This window comes from Ochotona curzoniae, unplaced genomic scaffold, assembly GCF_017591425.1.
Source record: "Ochotona curzoniae isolate NIBS_2020 unplaced genomic scaffold, NIBS_Ocur_1.0 contig_1014, whole genome shotgun sequence".
Lineage (NCBI taxonomy): Eukaryota > Metazoa > Chordata > Mammalia > Lagomorpha > Ochotonidae > Ochotona > Ochotona curzoniae.
This window is the reverse complement of record NW_024464920.1, coordinates 32104413-32130222: the sequence shown is the minus strand read 5'-3', so window position 1 is coordinate 32130222 and position 25810 is coordinate 32104413. Positions and strand designations below refer to the sequence as shown.

Sequence of the window (25810 nt, the reverse complement as noted above, 5' to 3'; positions counted from 1 at the left end):
ACTTGTGCGTTCATATGGAAGTTGAAGAGGGGGGGCAAACTGATCGAGGGTAGGTGAAGGTGCCTCCTACAATGCCGGTTCTCCTCCTGATCCAGCTCCCTGAACATGGCCTGGGGAAAGCAGCACAGGCAGCACAGGATGACCCAAGTGCTTGGGCCCCTTGTGCTCACGGGGCGGCACCTGGCAGAAGCCCCTGGTTCCTGGCCTTAGCCTGGCCAGCTAACACATCAGTGGAGGGTAAGTTTCTGGCCTGCTGTCTCTGGCTCTGAGTTTAATATAAATGAGTCATTTAAATGGAGTTTACCTGTTGCAGCTAGGAGTCATGGAAGTCAACACCTAGTTGGTAATCACTTTGATTTGCTGATTTCCTTATAGTTCTCCAGCTCTTTGGCAAATGTGCATTTTCTTTCTACCCCAAGGATCTTGAGAGATGGGGACCGGGCTATCACAGCTTTCTGTTTTACAGCAAGGGAATTTGTCCTAGAAATCTCCCCATTTTCTTGGTGTTAGAGTATTCAGAGAGAATCAAATTTCTGTATCTCCCCTGCCCGTCTCCTGAATCCCTGGAGAAGGAAGACCAGGAGTAAGGAAGAGAGACTAAGCATTGGCCTGCGTCACTGCCTGCAGATACAGCTGAGCAGAGGGGGGCTCACACTTGCAGGCAGGTTGCTTTCCAGAGGCTCATCTCCCCAGACGAGCTCCTCGGTGCACGTCGGAACCCAGCCTTGGCCTCCAGCCCTCTGGGAGGACAGCGGGAGGGACTGAGTGTGTGCACACCCTGTTAACCTCTGCCTCTTAGATCTGTTAGTTCTCTTCCCTAGCTGTAAGAAAGTGACCCAGAAGAGCTCGTATCCTGTGTGGAGTCTCATAGCTAGCTTGCCACAGATGACTCACTAGAGGCCAGTTGGTGTGAGAGAAGGGACATGGTGTTGGAATTGACCATGCTCACCTTCCATGGCTGTGACCTTAGCTATGGTTTATACAGCTCAGTTCAGATGTCTGCTCCCGGGTGCTGGCAGGACTGCAAGATAAAATCCTGAAGGCTGGGCCAGTGCTCTGCCCCTGGCTTTGTCGGAACCATCAAGACAGGCAGATGGCTCCCAGCCAGCCTGGGAGCAGGGGTTTCCTCCCTGCCGGACCACTTGCCTTGCATTCCTTTCTTCTGCTCCACACCCAGCCCTGGAGCTCCAGGAGACATGGAGATGGGAAATTGGGACCCAACAGAGTGAGACTGGGATGTGAGATGGTTTGGCTTTGAGGAAAGAAAACTTTCTCAAGACAGGAAGTCCAGACAGACTCATTTTATAGGGTTGCTCCTGGAGGCGATCTGTGGTCAGCTCCTGAACAGCGTGGTCTGTTCAGCCTTGAAGAACTGATGCCTTCTAGTTCTGTATATTCTTTTTTGTTAAAAAAAAAAAAATTATTGGAAAGTCCGATACACATAGGGGAGGAGAGACAGAGAGGAAGATCTTCCATCCATTGATTCACTCCCCAAGTGACTGCAATGGCCAGATCTGCACTGTCAGGAGCCAGAGCCTCTTTTGGGTCTCCCATGTGGGTGCAAGGTCCCAAGGCTTTGGGCTGTCCTTCGACTGCTTTCCCAGGCCACAAGCAGGGAGCTGGATGGGAAGTGGAGCTGCCAGGATTGGAACCCGTATGGGATCCCGGTGCATACAAGGCGAGGACTTGAGGTGCTAGGCCATGGCGCCTGGTATCCAGTTCTGTATATTGTTGTTTATCCCCCAAGGTGGTTGCAGTGCTTGCCCTAAGTGTTGTGCTGAGCCATGCCCTCCCGCTGGCCGGGCTGGACACCTCCTTGTGTAAGGGATCTGGCCCCTGTTGTCAGTTCTTTTGTCTTTGTGTTTCCTGAGAGGTCTTGGATAAAGGAGGAGGCTGCGGGGGGCGCTTGGGGACACAGGCGCTGCCCCGCGTGGGGAGAAGAATGTAGCTGTGAGCAGCGCACATCCTGTGTTTAGTGCTGCGTGTTGACCTTCTACCCTCCCCGTCTGATACTTGCTTCCACCTCTGTCCTCAGCTTTGAGCCAAGTCCACAGCACTTGCCTGTGCAGCGTCATTGCTGACTTCTAATGCCTTCCCTGTGGTTTCTGTTTGGCTGCATGGCGTGTCTCATCAGCCTTTTCCTGTGCAGACTCAGGACCTGCCCTCTGTGCCCCTGTGCCTTGAGTTCCCTGCCCTCCTCTCGCCTCCTGCTGCCAGTTGGCCTGGCCCTGTGGGAGCTGGGCTGGTGTGGCTGCTGACAGTCCCCACTCCCTGAGGAAAGGTGTGGCGGGAGGGTGCTTCCTCCCGGCCTTGGACTTCCTGTCCTGGCCACTGAGGAGGAAAAGGAGCTGGACAGTGTGTGAACCCTCTGGTTACACAAGCAGCAATGTCAATGGCTATAACCGATCCCCACAGCTCCTCAAACTGACTGGCTAGTTTCTTGGGCAGCTGGAGGGCAGCTGGAGGGCAGCTCTTGTTTAAAAGTTGGTCAACTGATAAACCCAATGTTTGAAAAAACCCAATCTTTGGCAATAGCTGTCATAAAAATATCATCATAAAAAAAGCAAAGCTAAAGAGGCCTTTTTATTTTGCTGACCACAATGGCTTATCTCTACCCCATCTCCTGTTTGCTCTCTCTAGCACCTTCAGTGTGTTTGAGCTCAGTGCCCTTGGCAGTAGGGGCAAGGAGACCTAGCAGCTCTGCCTAGTGTGTGCCCCGCGAGGGCAGCGGTGCACTGCAGTGGTGCTGGGTTATACCAGCTGGTTGCTTTCATGTTTCTGGCTTCTCGATGGTCTGCTTGAGAAGCGCAAGGTATTTCTTCGTGTTTCTAATGCTGGGAATAAACGTTTCTAATTTTTGAAAGTCTCTGCTCCCAGCCAGATGACAGATTTGTTTGTAATTTGCCAGTTATCACCCCATCCTCTGAAAAATCAGATTGGAAACTGCTCATGCTTTCAGGAACCAGAGGTGGGTGAGCTCTGTGGGCTCTGAACATGTTCTCTTTTTAAATATTTACTTATTTCTATTGGAAAGGCAGATTTACAAAGAGGAGGAGATAGAGAAAGAGCTTCCCTCCACTGGTTCATTCCCCAAGTGGCTGCAACAGCTAGAGCTGAGCCGATCAGAAACCAGGAGGAGCTTCTTCTGATCTCCCTTGTGGGTGCAGGTCCCAAGGCTTTGCGCCCTCCCCTGCTGTTTTCCAGCCCACAGGCAGGGAGCTGGATGGGAATGGAGCAGTCGGAATACGAACTGGTGGCCCATATGGGATCCCAGCACTTGCAATGCAAAGATTTAGCCACTGAGCCATCCTGCTGGGCCTGTGAGCACATTCTCCATGCTCCTGGGCTCTAGTCTGTGTAGCTGTCCGAGTGTGCAGTGCCTGTTCTTGTGGATACGGCTCTGCCTGGCAGTCTGTAAGCATGCCCTCCATGTCCCCTGGCACAGATCTTGCCTCCTTTCTTTGCCTTGCTTGGCTTTATTGCCTTTGAATCAGACCTGATCCAGACCTTACTCAGCTGGGCCACTACTGCTAAGGGAAGCCACAAAAGTGAGGGTGACCTCGGTTCTTGTCTCACATAGAAGAATTTCTACACAGACAGGATGGTGAGCAAAGCAAGGTTTGTTGAATTCGGCAGTCTCTTGCTGCAGGCGGCAAGGTGGTGACCCAAGAGAGGAAGACCTGAGAAACTTGTCTAGGTGGGGTCTTTTTTTTTTTTTAAAGATTTATTTTTATTATTTTTTCATTGGAAAGGCGGATATACAGAGAGGAGAGACAGAGAGGAAGATCTTCCGTCCGATGATTCACTCCCCAAGTGAGCGCAACGGCCCGATACTATGCCGATCCGAAGCCAGGAGCCTCTTCCGGGTCTCCCACGCGGGTGCAGGGTCCCAAAGCTTTGGGCCATCCTCGACTGCTTTCCCGGGCCACAGGCAGGGAGCTGGAAGGGAAGCGGGGCTGCCGGGATTAGAACCGGCACCCATATGGGATCCCGGGCGTGCAAGGCGAGGACCTTTAACCACTTGCGCCACCGTGCTGGGCCCTAGGTGGGGTCTTTTAAGCCCAGTCAGGGGGTGGGACAGAATCATGCTACGGCCAGGACTGTGACCCTGTCTCGCCATCAGGAGGGAAGGGTGGAATAGCTACCTCCGTGCTGTCCCCTTAATGCCGAGTGGGAACACTATTATGGCTTTCTGAAGACAGCTCCTGGGGAACTTTCCTTTTTCCTAACTGCCTGATAACTCCTCTAACTCCTCTCACTCTGAACCACTCCTTCTCCTGGAACTTTGTCCTTGGAGGGCCTTTCTGAAGAATAGGGATAAGGATGGTGGCCATTTCCTGGGATTGGAGTGGTGCGGCCTGCTGCTGGGACCTGCTGGGGAGGAGGTTCTCCAAGGGGAGCGGGTCCTTACCTCTCTCCTTCCTGCCGCAGCCCCTAACCTGGGATTTGGGCAGAAAGGAATGGGAAACAGGAGGACTCTGGATTGATTCTTGGCCTCATCCCCACCAGTTTCCTCTCAGCTGAGGCTGTCTGGACTCACTGGGTCACCTGCTGTGTTTGGTAGGGTGGGATGGTCTCCCTGCGGGTTTGTGCCTCTCCTGGTGCCTGTTCTTGGGACCCACCTGGGTTCTGCTCATCTCCCTGAGACTTACAGCTGTCTCACTCTGTCCACAAGAGCCAGAAGTCTATAGAGGAGAGATTGTGGAATGCAGTTAGGGGATGCCCTGGACGGCCCGACCCACTTGATTGTAAGGTGAATTGTCCTGCCTTACCTTTGAACTGCTTCCTGCTTCCTGGGTAAAGCCACCCCTGCACTGCACCTGTGAAAGCCATGGCAGCCAAGGCAGTGGTGCGCAGGTGTCCTCAGTGATCCGTGGTGAGAGTCTCACGGTGCCCTGAGAGTGGAGGCTGCCCAGGCTTCCTCCTTCATGCCTCTTCGTTATGTGTTTCCGGGGGCAGAAGAGGAGGCCTGTATCTTTGTTACTTCAGGCCTTTTAAGGACTGTGACCATATTCATCAAAAGAGCCATCTCCAGGGAGGGGAGGCAAAGGCAGGGTGAGCTGGTGGCTTGGATTAATGGGACTGAGAGTTGATAAAGAGTTTAACCTGTCACAGTTGCCTGCTTCAAAAAAAAAAAGGGCGGCGGGGACACACTGGCCTGACATTTTTCTTGGCAGGGTTATAGATTCTCTTTGTACTGTGTGTTGCCCAGCAGGGGAGGAAGCTGGGCATATATAAATGTGTGTGGACTGTGGACTGGTGTGCTGGTAAGCCTGCAGTAAGAATTGAAGATTTGCAAATCCAGGCCTTGAAGTAGTTCAGTGCAACGTCCCTCTGGATACCTGCATCCCATGTGTGCTGTCATCCACATTTGTGAACCTGTTGTTTGAAAACACAGGCTTTGGGCCTGGTGTGATAGCGTAGTGGTTAAAGTCCTCCTCTTGCACCCCTGGGATCCCCTGTGGGTGCCTGTTCTAATCTCGGCACCCCTGCTTCCTATCCAGCTCCCTTCCTATGGCTTGGGAGAGCAGTTGAGGATAGCCCAAAGATTTGGGACCCTACACCTGCGTGGGAGACCTGGAGGAAGCTCCTGGCTTTGGATTGGCTCAGCGGCTGCTTGGGGAGTGGATCATCGGACAGAAGATCTTGCTCTGTGTCTCCCCTCCTCTTTGTATATTTGTCTTTGCAATAAAATCTTTTTTTTTTTTTAAAGATTTATTTTTATTATTTTTTCATTGGAAAGGCAGATATACAGAGAGGAGAGACAGAGAGGAAGATCTTCCGTCCGATGATTCACTCCCCAAGTCAGCGCAACGGCCCGATACTATGCCGGTCCGAAGCCAGGAGCCTCTTCCGGGTCTCCCACGCGGGTGCAGGTTCCCAAAGCTTTGGGCCGTCCTCGACTGCTTTCCCAGGCCACAAGCAGGGAGCTGGAAGGGAAGCGGGGCTGCCGGGATTAGAACCGGCACCCATATGGGATCCCGGGGGTGCAAGGCGAGGACCTTTAACCACTTGCGCCACCGCGCCGGGCCCTGCAATAAAATCTTAAAACACACACACACAGAGGCTTTTAAGTCTCCTTCTGTTTCGTGGTGGCAGTTGGACCTGCAGTAATTGACAAGGAGAAAGCGGCTTCCTTCTGCTAATGTCGCTGGTCTGCAGATATAGAATCTTCTTGATCTTCTTCCATGTGCTTCCTTGGCGTCTCCATGAGCCTCTGCCCTTGGTTCTAAGGCACCTGCTGGGGGCGGAGCTGAAGCAGCCTCACTGCTGCTCCCAGATGGGCTCCACCTGTCGCCACTGTGTCTGTGGAGTTCTTTCCTGCAGGCTCTCCTCCAAACGAGCCTGTTCGTTTCCTCTCTCCGGATGCTCTCCTCATCACTAAGGTTTAAAGGGCCCAGGAAATCAGGCCTGGGACCCGACTTGTCAACGCCAACCTTGGTAGCGACTCTGCGCCTGAACTGGGGGGTGGCTGCTGGATGACCTGTGGGGCCTTGAACATGGAGATAGCCTCGCCAGGGTTTGGCTTGCAGTTGTCAAAGCGACGCTGAGAGGTGACTACTGACGTCTCTGTGATCTCTCCGGTGATTTTTTCCCCTCCTGGTGAACGCCCTTACTCAGCAGTGGGCTTCATTCTGTAGGTCCTTGGTGTTGAGTGGCAGAGAAGGTTAGAAACCCTAGTGCTGCAGGGAACCACAGTCCAGCGCCCCCTCCTGGTAACTGGGGAGCGGAGTCCAGGAGAATCCACCTACCTGTGAAAACCTCGGCTTGCACCTGCTGCTGCTTCCACCTGCCAGTGACCACAGGGAGCTGCCATCACGTCCCTTTTCTGACTGTTTGCAGCTTTCTTTTGTTACCTGGCTCACCTTGACACAGAAGAAAGTTGTAAAATCTGTTGCCTTTCAATAATGATTAACTCCTTTAATTGTGACTTTCTGAAAACATGTCAGACCAGGGTTTCTAAATCTGAGTATAATCTGGTATGCCATGTGGTTGGGACTTCATGCTGGGGCACTCTGGGGAGTTGGATTCACCTCTAAGTTTGTTTTCTGGCTCCAGCCAAAAGAGTGGCTGTTTGACTACTGGCACACAACCCGGTTTTTAAAGTACAACCATATAGGGTATGGCAGAACGGTAACCAGGGGCTTAAAAAAGTGAGGTCATGGGAGGCCCAGATGGGGCTCTTTGAACGCATATCATGACTGCAATTAATCTTATTAACGTGCTGGCTCGGCGCCTGCCTTGCCTGCTCTGGGTGTGTGAGGCTATGTGAGGGCCGTGCTTTGAAGAACTCCAGGTCTTTGATGATGCAAATGGATAACAGAAGCGCATAAAACTTTATGTGTGATATTATAAAAGCCTTTTGTGTGCTCCTGCAGATTCATTCAGTTTTGAGAAATGAGTGGAGTGCTTCATGCCGATTGATAAGCTGTTCAAAGGGAGATGGTTGGCAAAGGCTGGCTCTGGAGCCAGAGTCCCACTCTGTGCCAGTGCTGAGCTAATGCCAGTGCAGTATTCTGTGAGAGAACAAGGAAGATGATGGGTGAGAAAGGAGGTTCATAGGGTAAGGAGGTAACCAAAGTTACATCCTGGTGGGGTGCCCTGGGGGCTGAGGTGCCAGGAGCTATGGGGTACAGGTGCGCACAGTGCAAGGTGGAGAGCCATCTACAGTGCCCCTGGGGAGTCAGGCGGCAGGTAGGATAGTGCAGGTAGGATAGTGCAGGGTGAGGGTGTCGGAGTGCGCTGTTGGCAAAAGGGAAACTGGAATGTTCTGTGCTCTTGTTCTTTTTCTTAAAAGTGCATTTCACAAACTAGTACTGTACTCCATCCTTATAAGGTTGCTGTCTGGTTCTATTTTTGTAACCGATTAAAAAATATTTGAAAGGCAGAGTGACAGAGACAGGGAGCAAGCGAGAGAGACTCTTGTATCTGCAGGTTCTTTTTCCAAGTGCCTGCAACAGTTGGAGCTGGGCCAGGCCTAGCCCAGAGCTGCCAGCTCCACCCAGAACCTCTTCAGCGGTGTGTGGTGATGGTGGGCCAAGTATGTGGCCGTCTGTTGGTTCCCAGGTGGAGCGCAGTCCAGGGCACCCTGATGTATGACACGGGAGTTCAGGGCAGTGGCCATGCCGTGTAGGAATGCTACCACCCCTGTGGTCCAGGTGTAAGTAACCTAAAATACCTCTCTAGAATCCTCTGTGCTATTCTCTTGTTCAACAAGCAGCTTTGGGGACAAAGAGGTTGCTTCAAATCATCCGTGTCAGTGAATTCAAATCTATTTGAGTGGATTCGAAGAATGAAGACTCTAGTAAGTGAATAATAAAATAAATAGCTGTTCCTGTACTATGCACTCAGTTACAGTTCCCGCACTACAGTTGGGGAATGCCTCATTGTGGCATTATTACAATTGCTTAGGGCTTCTTTAAGGTGTGCGTTTATTGTTAGTGTTATTGTAGAATTTCTTTCTAAAATATGCATTAATCCGACAGACAGCTGAAGAGAGAGCGAGAGAGCAGGAAATTTTCCTCTGCTTCATTCCTCAATGTCTACAACAGCTTAGGCTGGGCTAAGCTGACTCTGGGAGCCTGGAACTCCATCTGCGTTTGCCATGTGGGTACATGGAGCTCAGGGACTTACAGCATCAGGCACCGCTTTGCCAGGCGCACTAGCAGGGAGCTGAATTGGAAGGCAGCAGGCACATGGGAAGCCTTCGTTGCAGGCAGCAGTTTAACCCGCTGTGACACAGCATGGGCTGCAGGGCAGGATTTCTGAAAGCTTTTAGCGTCCTGAAGAGCACGAGGGCCTTGGGGATGTGAACAGGAGCGTCCGTGCTATCCGAGGAGCCTGTTGGAGTGTGTGTTGGTATTCTGATGTTGCGTTAGGAAACACAGCTTGTGCAGTGCTGGCCGTTGTCCTTGCTGGATGCCTGGGCTTCCCACCTCTCTTCCCCTGAGAGAGCAGCAGAATTACCATGGAGTAGGGGTGTGTGCTGGATCCCCCCTCCTCCTGAGCTCCCCTCAGAGGAGCAGTGGCCTTCATGCACGCTGAATTCAGGCGAGTTGGTCCTGAATGCCTACAGCAGTGGAGAAAGCGCCTCTGCGTGGCGTCCTGCCATCCTACATGCGCCCCCGATGGGCAGGGTAGAAGTCCCAGCCCTAGAGTGGTCAGGGTGTTCCAGCGTGCCAGGGCTGCACACCAAGATAAGCACTGAGTTTGCAGTCCCGCTGGGGTTGCCATGCTGGGGTCGTGAGAAGGCAGCAGTGGGCAGCAAAGCTGTACTTTTAAGGTCAGTAATAGCAGAACTGAGTACCATGGGACCCAGTTGCATTTGCTGTAGAGCAGTTGTCTTTCATGTTGTCTTAACAGTGGTTTCTGCCTTTGTCATTCTTTGCTTACACTTGTGGCAGTGATAGTCTAGAATTGTGCTGTCCAGTACGGTCATTGCATGACGTTCCGCTTCATTGTGCATTGCCCATGCTCAGAAGCCCTGTGGCTCCTGGCTGCTGTGTTGCACCAGGCGGGTACAGGGTGCTGTGACCTTCGCAGAAGGCACTGTGGCCTGGCCTTGGCTTTGTGTCCACGATGCCAATCCTTGGGGGAGGAATCTGCTGTGCGATCTGAGGGATTGGGGGCACTGATAGTGACAGACAGTGCAAGTGCGCCCCAAGCTGTCCTCTGTGGCCTTGTCATCCATGCTCAACAGAGTTGAGCAGGGTGTCTTCCTAGGGGCCCCACCAACCAACCCCCGGGAAGGCTTTGAAGGGTTCAGTGTGTGGCTGCCTTTTCGCACAAATGCAGATGTTGCAGATCGATGGCTTTCCTGTTCATCTTGGTTCAGAAACGCTTGCCATGAAGAACACTTCTCTTGGAATTTTCTCTCAGGCCTTCATACTGCTTGCTCTAGCTCCACTAGGGAGTCATGGGCTTATTTAATGCCATGTTTTGGCTTGCTTCTAGTTCCTTCTCCGATGGGGATGGGGAAAAGCCTCTCCCAGAAAATGCTGTTCTCTAGAAGTTGCGTCCACAGAATTTTCATTTGATTCTTACTGGAGCAGGGCCTGGAAGGAAGATGTTGAGGTCAGAGCCCACAGCCTAGTACAGTAGGAGCCAGCCCTGATTTCTGTTTGCAGCAAGGCCCACCACCCCAAGAAAGGAGCCACTGAAGGTGTGAAGGGTGCTTAGTTTTGTTTTGTTTTTAGGATTTATTATCATTATTATTATGTTAGGAAAGGCAGATATATAGAGAGAATTAGATAGAGAGATCTTCTGTCTGTTAGTTCACTCTCCCAAGTGGACACAAAAGCCAGAGCTGAGCTGATCCAGAGCCAGGAGCCAGCAACTTCTTCTTGGTCTCCCAAGTGGGTGCAGGGTCCCAAGACTTTGGGCCATACTCGACTGCTTTCCCAGGTCACAAGCAGGGAACTGGATGGGAAGTGGAGCAGCCAGGATATGAACTGGCATGCATGGTCCCCCAATGGGTGCAAGGCAAGGATTCAGCCACAAGGCTATCATGCCAGGCCTGCTTGGTGTTTTATTCTAGGGACCTTGTGTGGCTGCACTGAGTATCCCACTCTATTGGGACACTACTAGCTATGGTCTTTTTTTTTTTTTTTAAGATTTATTTATTTTTATTGCAAAGTCAGATACACAGAGAGGAGGAGACACAGAGAAATACCTTCCGTTGGATGATTCACTCCCCAAGTGACCACAATGGCTGGTGTCCCACACCTGTGCAGGGTCCCAAGACTGGGCTGTCCTCGACTGCTTTCCCAGGCCACAAGCAGGGAGCTGGATGGGAAGTGGGGCTACCGGGATTAGAACCGGCACCCATCTGAGATACTGATGCATGCAAGGTGAGGACTTTTGCCGTTAGGCCATGCCGCCGGGCCCTATGGCCTGTTTTTAAACCCGTGGAGCAGGTAAAAAGTAGGAACTCAAGAATGCACATGGTGTCCTCCTTTGGAGCAAGCGCCTGCTAGCCTGCCTCATTCACCCCTCTCCACCGACTCGAGCCAAGTGTCCTGGCAGCTCCATGTGAAAGTTTAGGGACGCTCGGGAGAGGTTTGATGGCACCCTTTACTGGGTGCCTACCATGGGCTTGGCATCATTACATGCATTGTTTCCCACTGAATCATGAAATTGTCTTTTTAATTTAAAAAGCCTGTTGTTTTATTTTTTAGGAGAAAAAAAAGGTCTATGATGTACATGATCAGAACCAAAAGCACACAAGAGGGTGGGCTTGGGCATAAGGCAAACTGCACTGGGCTGTCAGCCAAGAGAAGGCAAAAGGATGAGAAACCACAGTCCCTCCCTGCCTCGAGCCTTTGGCCCCGTGCCTGGCACCAGCCGGCGTTCAATGCGCAGCTGTGGAATAGCGGCCCCGGGTGTATCTTCCTCACAGCTGCAGAAAGGAGGCATTGTTTTGTGCATTTTACAGAGATGAGGACGCAGAAGTCCAGAGGGGTCCACTGGATTGGTTACACAGCTGGAAGTTGACAACCAGTGCTGTGACTTTAGACCTGAAGATGTCTAAAACCTGCCCCAGGCTGCACGAAACGCTGAGGGGGCATTAGGCATCTTCTTACTGTCTTTTGAACACGTTCAGTTGTGTTTAGTTGGCATATTTTATTCACTTATATTTATATATATATATGTATATATATATATCAGGGATAGAAGCAGCCCATCAGAAATCTCCCATCTTCAGTTCCTTCCCTACATGGCCCCCAACAAATGGGGCTGCACCAGTCTGGGCCAGTGATGGGAGCCAAGCCCCTAGTCTGGGTGTTGCAGGTGCGAGGCAAGGGACCCTTAACTGGAAGCCTGAGCCAGGGCTGGACCACGGGCACCGCGCTGGGCAGACGTCCTGGTTGTGCCAAACACTGGCCCCTCATACTTTTGTTTGGATCGGATTTCAGAGCTATAGGAAGCTAGTTAGATATAACTGGGGTGGTAATCTGTGTGAGCCAGTGTGAGGAGGCCCGGCTGCAGGAGGATTCCTGCCTGCCAGTGAGGTGTAGGGCAGGGTGTGTCCCTTCTGAGAAAAACAGCAAAGTGACCCCACCCAGGAACTGAAACCAACCCCAGAGCAGCTCCTGAGGGCTGCTGAAGGCTCGAAGAAAGAGCCTAGGGTCTTGATTTGGCACGGAGGACCTCTCTGCCTCAGAGAAGCCAGTGGATTAAGGGCCCAGAGAACAATGTGGGCTTTTTAAGAGATGGCTCGGGGCCGAGCAAGCCGGCATTCTCAGGCGTGGCATCGCACCCTCGGGCTGCCAAGAGCAATAAGCACTGCATTATTCACAGACTGCTCGTCCCAAGCCATTTCCTCTCCGTGCCATCACAATGAAAGATTAATGTTTACGCTCAGTGTGCCATGCCTGCCATGCTCCCCTCCCCCGCCCCTTCAAGCCCTCTGCTTGCTTTGCTTTTTGACTTGCTCTCTGCATACTAACCAAACAGCTTTCTGTGCCCCACAGCCTGAGCTTGTGACTTCTCCCCTCTTACCAGCACCCTCCACTCTTTTTTCCCACTTAACAGCATTGTTATTTTAATTTATTTGAAAGATCTTTCCTCTGTTGGTTCACTTTCCAAATGTTGGGTCTGGCTGAAGCCAGCGATCCTGGAACTCCTTCTGAGTCTCCCATTTGGGTGGGAGGGGCATCCAGACACTTCAGCTGTCACCTGCTGTCTCCCAGGTACATATCAGCAGGGAGCAGGATAGGAGCCAGGGCTTGAACCTAGCCACTGTGATCGGTGACGTAGGCATCCTAGGCAGTGTCTTAACCCCCGAGCCAAACACCCATTCCAGTTATGATTTCCTCTTTTGGCATTCCTTTCCTGTGCCCAGCCTATGCTGGACAGTAAGCACCATGAGGGTGGCAATGAAGGTGGTATCTACTCTGTCGCATCTGATATCCCATGCCTCAGCAGGTGTCTGGTATCCAGCTGAGGCTCAGAAGATGCCTGCGGAGTGAACAGGCCTAGTGTTTGATCACTGCTGTTGCTGACTTACAAATACAACATCATGGCACTGTTATTGTGGCACAGTGAGTTAAGATGCTGGCTGCAATGCCTGCATCCCATCAGGTAGTTCGAGTCCTGGTTGCATGGTTCCCATTCAGCTCCCTGCTAGTAATGTACCCCAGAAGGTATGGTCCAAATGCCTAGGGAAACCTGAAGGAATTTGTGACTCGTGGCTTCGGTCCGACCCCACCTTTGGGCATTGAACCTAGAGAATCTCTCTCTAATTCTCTGCCTCTACCTTTCCAAGTCAGTCAAGGTAAACAGAATAAAAAAAAAATGTACATGGCAGCAAAGCCACACTCTGAGCGGAGAATGCTGGGAAGCAGGAGTAATCACCTTCCTTGGAAATAGGCCCTGAAGCCTTGGAAAAGTTATTTTAGTTCACGACTTTCAACACCAACCAGTCACACCAAGAAGTAGATTGCTTGGGACTTGACCCAGGAAATAGAGTGCTCCCGAGGGCCTCTGAAGTGAGGGAATGGGCATGTGCTGCGCGGATAATCTCTGCTGTCTCTAGTCCACTGGCCCGTCAGACCTGGCCAGGATAGGGCTGGATGAAGCAGTTATTGCTATGAGTTCTACCCATCGCCGGAGACCAGAATGGAGCAGGAGCCATCTTAGACTCCAGTGGGTTGGATGCAAGCTTGGTAGTAGCTGTTCCTGGCCCTCACTCACAGGAAGCCGAGAGGGGCTCTGCCACCCTGGAGGGCAGCCAGGTAGAAGAATGAAGGGATGAGAGAACGTGCCAGAAAGACTTTTATTTTGGGGGGCAGATTACAGTCAGTTTTCACTTGTTTTTCTTCCTTGTTCCTTATCCCATTTGAGATACAGGTTAGATTTGGATCTGAATAGACAGCTTTGTTTCAATTTTCAGATTTTTTCTTCCTAATTTTTATTGGAAAGTCAGACACACAGAGAGAACGAGGGGAAGATCTTCCATCTGTTGAGTTACTCTCCAAGTGGCTGCAAGGATCGGAGTTGTGCCAGTCAGGAGCCAGGAGCCCAGAGCCTCTTCCGGGTCTCCCACACGGGTGCAGGGTCCCAGGGCTTTGGGCTATCCTCAACTGCTTTCCCAGGCCACAAGCAGGGAGCTGGATGCTGTGTGGGAAGCGGGATTGCCGGGATTAGAACCAGCACCCATATGAGATCCCGGCGCGTGCAAGGTGAGGACTTCAGCTGCTAGGCTACTGCTCTGGGCCAAGATTTTCAGATGTTTACAAGGGGAATTAGGAGGCTGGAGTAGGGGATGGAGCTGAGAATTGAACCTGGGCATTGTGAAGTGGGGTGCAGGCATCTTTCTTGCTAGGCTCAGCATCCGTGCATGTCTCGGGCGTCCTGAGGTGTCCTGTGCTGAGGCAGCTCTGGGGTTGGTGGGGAAGTGAGAGTTGATGGTCTTTTGGGATTAGTTCTGTTGTTTCCACTTGGCTTTTGGTGGGTTTACTGGCTTGCTAGAGCCTAATTGCATTTGGAAATCTACTTAGGTGACTGGGAGAAGTAAGTGTGGTCCTGGTTCGGTGTCTGCTTTCTTTGACTGGCTCAGAAGCAGGAAACACAGAAGCCTGGTTGTTGGGGACTAGCATAGTGGCATGCCCTGGGAGAGATCTGTAAACAATAAATCAGCAGTGAGTTTGTCACGGTCCTTCCAGGGTGTGTGGGCGGGATCGGGGCATGGGGATTTGCTCATAAGGTAACTTACCATCTGGTGGTTCTGTGTAGTTGGACAGGCCAGTGGCTAGTACCAGGCAGTGATGAGTGCCGGTTGGTAATTATGAACTACCGTCCTCTGTGTTGGAAGAGCACGTAGGTAAGGGAAGGTGTGGGAGACCAACTCTTGGTCCATGTCTTCCACACACAGTGGCCATGTCGCAGGCACTTGCAGGAAATGATGTTTTTGTAGTTTTACAAAATACAGTAATAAGTGGAGGGTTGCCTTTGGCTGCCAGCAAGTCTGTTTTGTTTGTTGTTTTCCCTTAGTCTGTAATTCGATGGAGGGAGAGCCATGATTGATGGGTGAACCTGTCCAACTACCCAGGCCAGTGGAGCGGGAGCAAGGGGTTTATGTGTGTGTAGGTGAAGTGCGCACCCTTGGCAAGGTGGAGCAGGAGTGAGAGGGGTGTGTGTGTGTGTGTGTGTGTGTGTGTGTGTGTGTGTGTGTGAGTGTGTGAGTTGCACCCCCTTGGCAGGGTGGAGCAGGAGCGAGGGGTGTGTGTGTGTGTGTGTGTGTGGTGTGTGGTGCACCCCTGCAGGGTGGAGCAGGAGCGAGGTGTGTGTGTGTGTGTGAGTGTGAGTGTGTGAGTTGCACTCCCTTGGCAGGGTGGAGCAGAAACAAGGTGTGTGTGTGTGTGTGTGTGTGTGTGTGTGTGTGTGTGTGTGTGTGTGCGCGCGCGCACGCTGTAGGTGAAGTGCACCCTGTTGATCTGGCGTGGGATGTGAGGAGAAGCTTGGCATGGCTGCATTTCTCTAGTTGCTCAGTTGTGTGGCATGGCTTGTTTGTCTTCTAGGATGTGGAGAAGGAGAAGGAAACTCACAGTTACCTCAGCAAAGAGGAAATCAAAGAGAAAGTTCATAAATACAATTTGGCAGTCACAGACAAGTTGAAAATGACCTTGGTAAGTACCCATAAAGCTTTTTAGGGTGACACCTGCCAAAAGGTAAGTATACATAGTGGATGCCAAATCTATTTTTAAATATCTGAACAACATTTGTTGAACTTTTTTCTGAAATTTATTATTTGAAAAGTGTAGAGTTAAAGAGAGGGAGGGAGGAGGCAGGAGAGAGAGATCATAGGGCCTCTGGTTGTACCCTGTCCACCAAATGGCCAAAGTGGCCGGGACTAGGTTAGGCCAAGCTGGGAGCTTTGAGCTCCATCTGGGTCTCGTGTGTGGGTAACACTTGGGCTGTTTCCAGGCACATTAGTAAGAAACTGCATTGGAGGTAGAACAGCAGGGACCAGAGCCATGTACCCATATGGGATGCCAGCACTGCAGGCAGCAGCTTAATTTGCTTCACCAGCAATGCTAGTTTCCTGCCAAGGTTTGGTGGTCAAGATATATACGACAGGAAGCTGCGAGTATTTTTGAGTAGCTTTGCCTCAAAAATTGTCTCAGAACCAGTTGCTGGGTTTGTTTTAATTAAAGATTATTTTCAAAGATTGTGTGATGTCCCCTTTCCCAAAGGGATTTGAACATCATTGTTTATCAGACACAGATGGAGAAGTAGATTCTGACGAGGTCTCAGAGAAGTTGTGCAGGTGTTGCCGTGAGGGATGCTGGCAGTGTCAGGAGGAGGACATGGGGTAGGGTGGAGCGAAGGCTGCTCTCCACTGGCTGTCCGGTGTAGGCTGCAGGATGGAGCCTTTGGCTCCCGGGCCAGCATCTGCAGCTTTGAACCCCACGGAGGCGCTGGCAGGAGAGAGAAGTGACGGCATGGTGATGGTGAAACGGGAGCTGCTAACCTAGGCTGGCATCTCCGCGATCCTCTAAATCGAGCCGGTGACCAGGTCTTGTGCCTGTAGTCGTGGGTGCCAGTTGCCAGGGCTCCTTGGGCCCAGGCTCTCAGTCTGTGGATGGGAGCTGACAGTTCAGTGGAAGATAGTGGGACCTGCTGCAGACCAGCCCTGGTGACTGGTGTGATGCTTGAAACAGCTTTTAATCATCAACCCTGGTGACAAGAAGTTGCTGCGGTGCAATTATGCCAAAAATGGGGAGGGGGCTGTGTGAAATGGGAAGGTGGGATGGAGAGATGGTAGGGCAAATGGTGCCAGAGTTATTCGTGGTTATTCCAGTGGTGACCAGTTTTGTTATTAAACATCTTCTTCATCAAAAGAGAAAATTTCTGTTACTTATTTCTCTTGTCCTGTGAAGATTAAAACAAATGTAAGTTTCCCTATAGTTTCAGAGATAACAACGTTCAGTTTTGTACAGTACTCTTCCAGAAGAATTAATGCTTTAAATTGATGTTGTGAACAGTAAGAGAAATGGTCCATAGGAGAGGTTTTTAATATTGTACTTTAAGATCACTGTTTATGTATAACACTTAAGGCTTTGTTTGCATGAAATATTGTTAATAGTTTATTTTTTTAAATGCACTGAATGCAAAAATAAAAGGTAAGACAAAACTTAGTACTGTTTTTGGTAACTAGTAATTCTATAAATTAAAACAAGTGCTTGTAGTATTTGTAATGTGCATAGTAACTAATGTGTTTATGGTATCAATTGCAACTACTTATGGTGTCTGAATCCTGCGTAGTATGTATAGGGGGCACTGCAGAAAGTTCATGGAAAATGGAATTAACAGATGTGTTGATTTCAGTGCAAAATTTTTTACAAGTCCATGTTCATGGCGGCGGGGCGGAGGTCTTGAAAATGTTTATGAAAAAAATGTGTGGTGTGAAAAAGCTATGGGTAGATTCTTCAGGTTTTTTTGCACCAAAGAATGTTTTAATGTTATTTTTGCTTGGTACTCTAAAGTACCCTATATTGTTGTATAGAACAATCAGTGTTAAGCTGACAGTTTGCTTCCTGGGACAGCCACTTAGGAGGAAAATAGGCCACTATTCCGTGTCTGCTCCTTGCTGAGACCCAGTGGTGACCTTCCTTTTTTTGCATGCATGGTCATCAGTTAAAATGAGGAAGAGCTTCCCCAGTGGCACTGTTAGCCCAGAGGTAGCCACAGGCCTTTAATAATTTTTTTTAAAAGATTTATTTATTTTTATTGGAAAGTCAGATATACAGAGAAAGATCTCCCATCTGTTGATTTACTCCCCAAGTGACCACAAAGGCCCGAGCTGAGCCAATCGGAAATCCAGGTCTCCCATGTGGGTGCAGGGTCCCAAGGCTTTGGCCTGTCCTCGACTGCTTTCCCAGGCCACAAGCAGGAATCTGGATGGGAAGTAGAGCAGGCGGACATGACCGACCCAGTGATCATAAGGGATCCTGGCAGATGCAAGGGAAGGATTCAGCCACTAAGCTATCACACCGAGCTGGAAACATGTTGTTTTGCTTTACAGTTGCTGCTGTGTGTTGGCTAAGGGTGCACTTTCTTTCCACTTCAGAATTCAAATGGGATTTACACTGGCTTCATTAAAGTCCAGATGGAACTCTGCAGACCCACGCAGACAGCCGGGCCGATGGCGCCCGGTGGCAACAGCTGCATGAACACACTTCACATCAGCAGCACCAACACTGTTGGGGAAGTGATCGAGGCCTTGCTCAAGAAGTTTCTTGTGACCGAGAGCCCTGCCAAGTTTGCACTTTATAAGCGTTGCCACAGGGAAGACCAAGGTACGAGGCTGCGCTTCCTGGTGGGAACTGTCTCTGCTTCTGCACAGGCCTTGTTCCCTGGAGTGGCCGGACGACCAGTGGGTGTGGCCATGTCAGTGATGTCAGAGCGTGGGGACAGCCCCGTGACGTCAGAGCCCAGGGATGGATTCCCGAAGGCGTGGTGATGGCGGCACCAACCTAACATTTCCTGGTTGCCTCGTGGGTCTGAGGAACGTGGAGGAGTGCCCGTGCCCGCGGAGTGATAGCCTCAGGGCAGGGAGTGCCACCTCCTCCCCGGGACCTGGGCTCTCTGTGGTTTGTCTTGTTTGGTGTTACACCGATATGTGTTGTCACCCAGAGGCATGCAGGGAGCGAATTACTTTTTTTTTTTTTTTTGGTGGTGGTCTTGGATCTGTCCTGAATCTTATACCTGTATTCAGTGAACAGAAAAAACAGATGTGTTACTACATAAAACTGACTAAGGTGTTCAAGTTCTAGGTCTCACAGTCAGTGAAAATTGCACCCATGGTTGACAGAGAGCAGTAACGTAGGAGTTTACTATGTGCTCACTTCAAAGTGATGTGCACCTGTGAGCTGTAGCCTAGTGTGCTCACTCAAGCCTAGCATGGCTATAGAGGAAAAGATACTGAGCTTGTCATGATGGCATTGCCCTGCGATGGTTTGGGATAAAACGCAGCTGAGTGATTGTATGTACTTTTTAATTTTTGATTTGAGAGGAATCAAGGAGAGACCACAGTGAGTGAGTCCCTACCCTCCCCCCCCACCCCAGTGCCATGCCTGCAGCCAGGAGCTAATGCACTCCATCCAAGCCTTCCACGGGGCGGGGGGAAGCCAGCTCCTGAGTCTCACCACTGTTTCCCAGTGCCTGCGTTGGCAGGAAACTGAGGCAGCAGCCAGAGAAGTGAGTGTGGTGAGCAAAGGCACTTTCAAAGGGGGTGCAGTGTTTTTGCTTTGTTTTGTTCTGTTTTTATTTGAAATACAGTGTTACAGTGAGAGGAATTGGCAGAAAGATCTTTCATCTGCAGGTTCGCCACCTTGTTGGCCACGATGGCCTCAGTGGGCAAGGGTGGGCCAAGCCAAAGCCAGGACCTGGAGCTCTGTTGAGTTTCTCGTGTGCATGGCAGAGATCCAAGCAGTTGGGCCATCCCCCACTGCTTCCCCAGACACATGAACACAGGGGGTGGGGGATCAGAAACGGGGCAACTAGGACTCGAACCATTGCTCCTGTGGGGTGCTAGCTGGTGCCCCAACCTGCTACACCACAATGCCAGCCCTGTTGCAGGCTTCTTCACTAACGAGGCCAGATGTCTGCTCCGTGTGTGCACGTTCTGTGAGCACAGCCTGTGGGGTGAAGCTCTGGAACTGAGCTGAAGAGGCCAGAGTTCCCAGCACTCCGGGCACTGTGGGCTTGGCAGCACTGGGAAACGTTTCTGTCTACAGGGAACTTGGCGTCTGATGTAGGCACTCCGAGTGTCAGTGTCTCTTGGAGAAGCCAAGCTGGCATGTGCGTCTTGCCAGCCCAACTGGACTTCAGCTGCCTTGTGTGCCAATGTTACCCTGGTAGCTGGCCAGTCTGTCAGCTTAGTCAGTGGTAGGTCTCTTGTGTGCGTGTGTGGCATGGGACGTGTGTGTGGCATGGGACGCATGTGTAGCCCTTCTGAAAGCTTGTGTTCTGATTGCTTGGTTTGTTTGTGGCTGCTAATTCTAAATTGCAAACAGATTTGCTCTTAAAGCTCTTGTGTCATGTTCCTTGAATGGCAAGCTTTCGTAAGAGATTTTTTAAAAAAAGATTTTTGGTTTAGCATTCTTTTTTTAATTTGCTCAAAGAGTTACAGAGGGCGAGTAAGAGAGATGTGCAATCCTTTGTTCACTTCCCAAATGGACACAGTAGGCGGAGCTGAGCCCATCTGAAGCCAGGAGCTTCTTCTGGGTGTCCCACATGGGTACAGGAGCCCAAGGACTTGGGCCATCTTCCACTGCTTTCCCAGGCCATAAGCAGAAAGGTGGGTTGTTGGTGGGACTTGAACTGACACCCATTTGGGATACTGGCACTGCAGGTGGAAGATTAACTTGTAAAGCCATGGTGCTGGCCCCTCTTGTTTAACTGTCTAAAAGGAGGAGCAAAATTAAGTATTAGCATGTTTTGGGACTAAACTTGATCTAAATTTAAGTTTCTTAAAAAATATTTTCTCCTTTTAAAAGAAATGATTATTTGAAGAGCGGAGTTAACAGAGATAGGGTAGGGGAAGAAATTATAATCCATCTGTTGGTTCACTCCCAGGTTGCTTCAAGGCCAGACCAATTCAAACCAGGAACTCATCCAACTTTCCCATGTTGGGTGGTCGGGGCCCAAATACTTGAGCTGCTTCTGCTGCCTTCCCAGGCGTGTTAGCAGGGAGCAAATGCAGAAGTGGAACACCTGGGACCTGAACCAGTGCTCCGATGTGGGGTGCCAGTGTCAGGGCAGTGGCTGTGCCGCATGCCGTCCCCATTATTCTCCTTAATCAAGGCTCAGTGTATGTTGAGCACATAGAAGTGGAATAGGCTTTGTTCCACAGGGGAGCTTGGAAGAAAGTGGGGGTTAGTCTGATCTAGAGGAGGGCGTCAGGATGGGTGGGTGGGGTGGCCTTGGGACTGATTAAATATCAAGTACCATTGCTCACATGCTGTGCTTCTTCCCCCAGTCTACGCCTGCAAGCTGTCCGAACGTGAACACCCCTTGTACCTGCGTTTGGTAGCGGGGCCCAGAACGGACACACTTAGCTTTGTTCTTCGGGAACATGAAATTGGAGAGGTAAGTGATTGTTTGTCATTGACCAAGCAGCTGGCCCTGTTTTACTGGTGTAGCCTGGAGGCTTGACCGCAGGGGAAGAAAGGGAGAGAGGGACAGACTAGACAGGAATTTGGAATGGTAGGAAGTGGGTCCCAAGTTGGACTATAGTCTGATTCTCTTGCAATGAAGTGGTCTGTAATTTGCAGAGGTAACAGGAAGCACAGGTTTTGAATTGCCATCTGGAGAGTCATTTGCCTTGCTTCCTGCCTCCCTGTGACTTTGCCAGCTGAGCTTTGAAAGTTGACATGCTGGGTGTTTGCTGCTCAACAAAAGTCAGCAGGCCAGATTCTCTCCCAAGGGAAATGTGGGAAATCTGATCTCCTTACTGTGAAAGACATTTAGCTTTGTAGAATTTTCTCTGCACTCTCCCAGTCAAATCATTAGTAAATTACTCCTCTGAGTTCATGTTTGCCTTCCCTCTCCAGGAAGACTGTCCTTGGGTCAGTTCAGCTGAGGAATAAAAGCTCTTTGGCCTGTCTTCCAAAAGTGCCAACTTGAGAGTGACATGAGAGCATGTCGTGGAAGCTCTGAGTCCCTTGTCTCCTGTCTGGAATAGGAAACGGTGCTAGGCTCTTAGCCTGTGTATATTTTCTAGATTCAAGGACAGGTGTTTGCAACAGTGAAGCTAGCATGTGAGATGGCTGTGGCCCATAGCAGAGTACACGGGTTTGAGTCCCAGCTCCACTCCTAATTCCAGCTTCCTGCTAATCCAGTTCATTGTGCCATCCACTGCTTCCTCCCAGTGTCTGTAATGCAGGAAGCTGGAGTCGAGTCAGAGCTGGAAGTGGAGCAGCTGGGACTCCTGTGAGCCCCATTTGTCGCAGGTGCACCTGCGCCATGAGGACTGTCCCGAGCTTGAGTCTCACCTCTGTTCTCTCGCAGTGGGAAGCCTTCAGCCTCCCGGAGCTGCAGAATTTCTTGCGCATGCTTGACAAGGAAGAGGACGAGCAGCTGCAGAGCCTGAGGCGGCGCTACTCTGCCTACAGACACCGGCTGGAAGAGGCCCTGGGCGAGAGCTGCAAGCCGGGCTAAAGCTACCGGCCGCCTGCCAGGAGGGCGCGGTGGGACCCACGCACTCAAGTGCCTCGCTTCGCAGAGGGCTGCCTGCTTGCCCTGTGATGCTCGGGTCGTCCCCCTTTTCTCTGCAGATCTAGTTCCCACAACCTGGTCACGCGGCCTCCTGCACCTTCAGCCACTACGTCTAGTGGGGCTCTGCTGGCTTGTTTGGTGACAGCGAGCTGGGGGTCTCCCCGCAAGCAGCCTTAGCAGAAACATCTGGAGTGCTTGGAAGCATGAACTCTGGGTTTTTGTGTTTATTTTCTGGTAGGTTATTTTAATTCTGTGATGATGATGTTAAGCTTGAGGATGCGCAGATGACTCTCTTTAAGAAGCTTAACGAGGAATCTCTCGGAATACCTGTTCTCTGTTGAAACTACCTGTCTGTGTCTAGTCTTGTAAGTGTTCAGAGGAGATGCATCCCTGGGACTCGAAAGGCACAGGAGTCCGGGCCCACCGAGGCCTCCTGTGAAGGATTTGGCCAGAGAGAGTCAAGAGCAAGTTTGGAAGAAGGTATGTGTAGAGGATGAGCCCTGGAGGGCCCAGCAGCAGCTGGGGGGCAGGCTGGGTGGGGCTGGGAAGAAAGGTGTATTGGCTTGAAGGCATTCAGGGGTGACATGGTCAGCCCATTTTAGGACTGCTCAATTGCCTCCGTGGGCAGAGTGTGGGAACGGAGCCAAAGACGTGGGAACGAGCCACAAGACAGACCGGGGAGCTGTGTAGCTAACCGGGGCCAGGCCTTGCCCGGCCGGGTCACTGCTCTTCAGAGGCTCCTGGTTCCCTCCAAAGGTGGTCTGCATAGTTTGGGGGAGGCACAGCTGCTTTTCTCTGGGTCGTCAGCTAGGAGCAGGAGCCCTCGCGATCTTGCATGACAATCGCTCCCTTTCCTCTTCCGTATCCCACTCGTCCCTCTTCCCTTCCTTTCCTTTTCTCGTGCCTCACCTTCTGCCCTCCTCCTTCCTGCCCCACTCTCCTCCCATCTTCTCCTGGTTGGTTGACAACCCAGTGCCTCCCCAGCTGGTCTGTTCTATGCCACTTGGTCCTGGGAGCAGCAAAATCCCCCCGCCCCGTGGGTGGCCGTTCTGGCAGTAGTTTAGCAGAAGCACATGTTCTCTGCAACCAAAGAGGTGCTTGTGCAATGGAACCTTCCCTAAAACGGGCGACACAACCTGTTTGTACACAGCAAAAGGGAGAAGGATGTGTGGTTTCAGAGGGGCCTTATCGGTGTATTTCTAGTCTAGAGTTTGTTTTATAAATTCCCAAGGAATTGTTAACACTTTGGTGACACCTAATGGATTCCTATTGAAATTCCAAGGTGCTTCAGTTCTTTGCCTCTTCCATGAACCGTGCCTTGTATTTCTGTCTCCTGGCTTTTCTGAGAATCCCTGTGTTGCTGGAGGCAGCTTCCGTGTTGGTTCTGCTGTGGCACCTGAGTTCTTGAGACAATCATTATTCGCCTAAGCTTTTCAGGAACTAGCAATTAAATATGTATGGCACATCTTGTTTAATTTTGCATGTAAGTTTCTTAGTACATTGATGGGGTTTTAGTGATGTTGTCATCCAATACTTTACCTTTGTTGTTCAGGGACTGCCTTTGTGATTTTTTTTTTTTAACTGGTTTTACTGTTCAGCCTGTGGCTGGGGCTTGAGTATACTGTTATCAGCCACCTGGTGTTCTAATTACTCAGCCAAGGAAACTTATATTTTGTGAAGCATTTGTTTCTCAGATTTAAGACACTGTTAGAACCTAAGATAGTAGCTGATGGGCATCTGTGAATTTTTTTTTTTTTACTTGAACTATAGATTTGTCTAAAATAGGCATCCTCAATCTATTTCTGGAACCTCGCTCACCGTCATGTGCACTACAAGTTGCAATTTGGAAGATGTAGTTTTGGAATTCTGCCAGTTCTTGGTTCTTGAAGACTCCCGTTTTCTCCCAAACACTGGTAACTGCTGCAGCTAACATGTTTATTGCGTCCAAGGAAAAGGCCCCTCAGGCCACTGACTCTCATTCCAAATCCTCGTGCGCATCATCATGAGCATTCAGTGTGTGATGGTACAGGAAGGAGGTGACATGCAGGGGTGGTATTGCAGGACAGCCTTGAAATTACAGAAGTTAAAAAAAGTATAATATTTATAATTTTGATGAGTTTTATTTTTATAGGGAAGATGTTTCTCCCCTAGAATTGTTTCTGGAATGGCAGACTTATTTCCATTATTAAAAATTGAAGTTTTTAGTTGACTCTTGCTTGTGTGTCTTTATTGAGAATGTGCCGGTGTGTGGGGAGCAGCCTTTGTCTGATGGGGGAAGAGTCTGATGGGGGCAGTGTCTGACGGGGGCAGTGTCTGACGGGGGCAGTGTCTAAGGCGGGGCAGTGTCTGATGGGGCACTGTCTGATGGGGCAGTGTCTGATGGGGCAACTTCCACGAGATGTCCTGTGTGCTTTGCCTGTTCTCTGAGGAGCAAAGCAGCTGAGCCCGTGTAGCACATTTCTGTGTTATTTGAACCTATGATCTTAACTGTGAAATACACATGTATTCCACAACATGTCAAAGCAAAGGACCTAAACAGGACACCCTGCCAGCTGCTGCCCGAACAGGCCCTCATCTGTAGAAATCCCCTCCCTCGACCCCTGTTCCTGTTCCTGACTGGTGCCATTGAGATAGACGTGTTCAGCAGAGTGTGGAGAGTGTTGGGGGAACCGCCCTGGTCCTGGCTTTGCACATCCTGTATCCCAGCTGTGTGTGTTGGGGGGGGGGAGTCACCACAGCACTGCCCCCTGGAGGACAGGTGAGGGAGGAACCTGCTTGGTGTCAGGCAGGTGGGTGAGCCATTCATTACACATGACATACCGGCTGCAAAAAACAAAATGTTCAGGTAGGAAATGGTGGCACTAGATTCTTGATTTTTCTGAAATATCTGGAGGCATTTGGAACTTCAGCCTGGGTTATTCTCAAGGTACCAGGCTGGGATGAGAAGGAGGATATTAGGGTGAGGTGAGATGGGGAGAGAGTTTTAATGAATTTCATCCCTTGAAGGATGTTTGCTTCCTGTCCCAGGCTTCTGTTTGTCACCGATTGGTAATTGTTGGTTAAATAGTTTTATATTGCAAAAGCATTATTTTGCTGTTGTGACATAGTTTGGCTTTTGTCCGTAGTTTTTTGCTTGTGATTTTCCTCTCTAAGGCAGGCCAAAAATTTGGGATTTTCCCCTGGCCTTTCCTATCCTGGAGATGGCTGTTGTAAAAAAAAAAAAAAAAATTTTGGTAATATTGTAAAACTCCCACTTCAGGAGAGGTCCTGCCCCTTGCCCAGGAGGAAGGGAAGCAGAAACCCCAGGAGGACTGTCCATCCAGACTATTCAGGGCCGCTCCGGGCAGCTTCCCTTCCATGCCTTAGTAATGCTTACACATTGAGGAACCCCCCAAAAGAACCACAAAGGGCAGGGTTTTGAGTGTTTGCAGAGGGCTATTCCTGAGAGAGTGGTCTGCCACACCCCGGCCCCCCACACTTGGATCCTTCATGATGAACTTTGAGGACATGTTTCTCCCAGTACCGTGAGCTGCTGCAGTGGCTGTGGGACCGCTGGCTTAGTGCTGCTTGGTCAGAAGTATAAGAG

At 50.6% G+C, this 25810-nt stretch overlaps 1 protein-coding gene across 1 annotated transcript in view; it reads left to right on the top strand.

Moving 5' to 3' along the window:
• The window catches only part of RASSF3 (Ras association domain family member 3), a 66830-nt gene extending 42400 nt beyond the window's left edge, over window positions 1-24430 (top strand). The window contains exons 2-5 of the mRNA XM_040982446.1: window positions 15522-15629; window positions 18074-18302; window positions 20987-21096; window positions 22018-24430. Coding sequence (XP_040838380.1) covers window positions 15522-15629; window positions 18074-18302; window positions 20987-21096; window positions 22018-22167 — 597 coding nt within the window. The 3' untranslated portion in view covers window positions 22168-24430. The remainder of the gene's footprint in view (window positions 1-15521; window positions 15630-18073; window positions 18303-20986; window positions 21097-22017) is intronic.
• Window positions 24431-25810: the final 1380 nt, after the last annotated feature.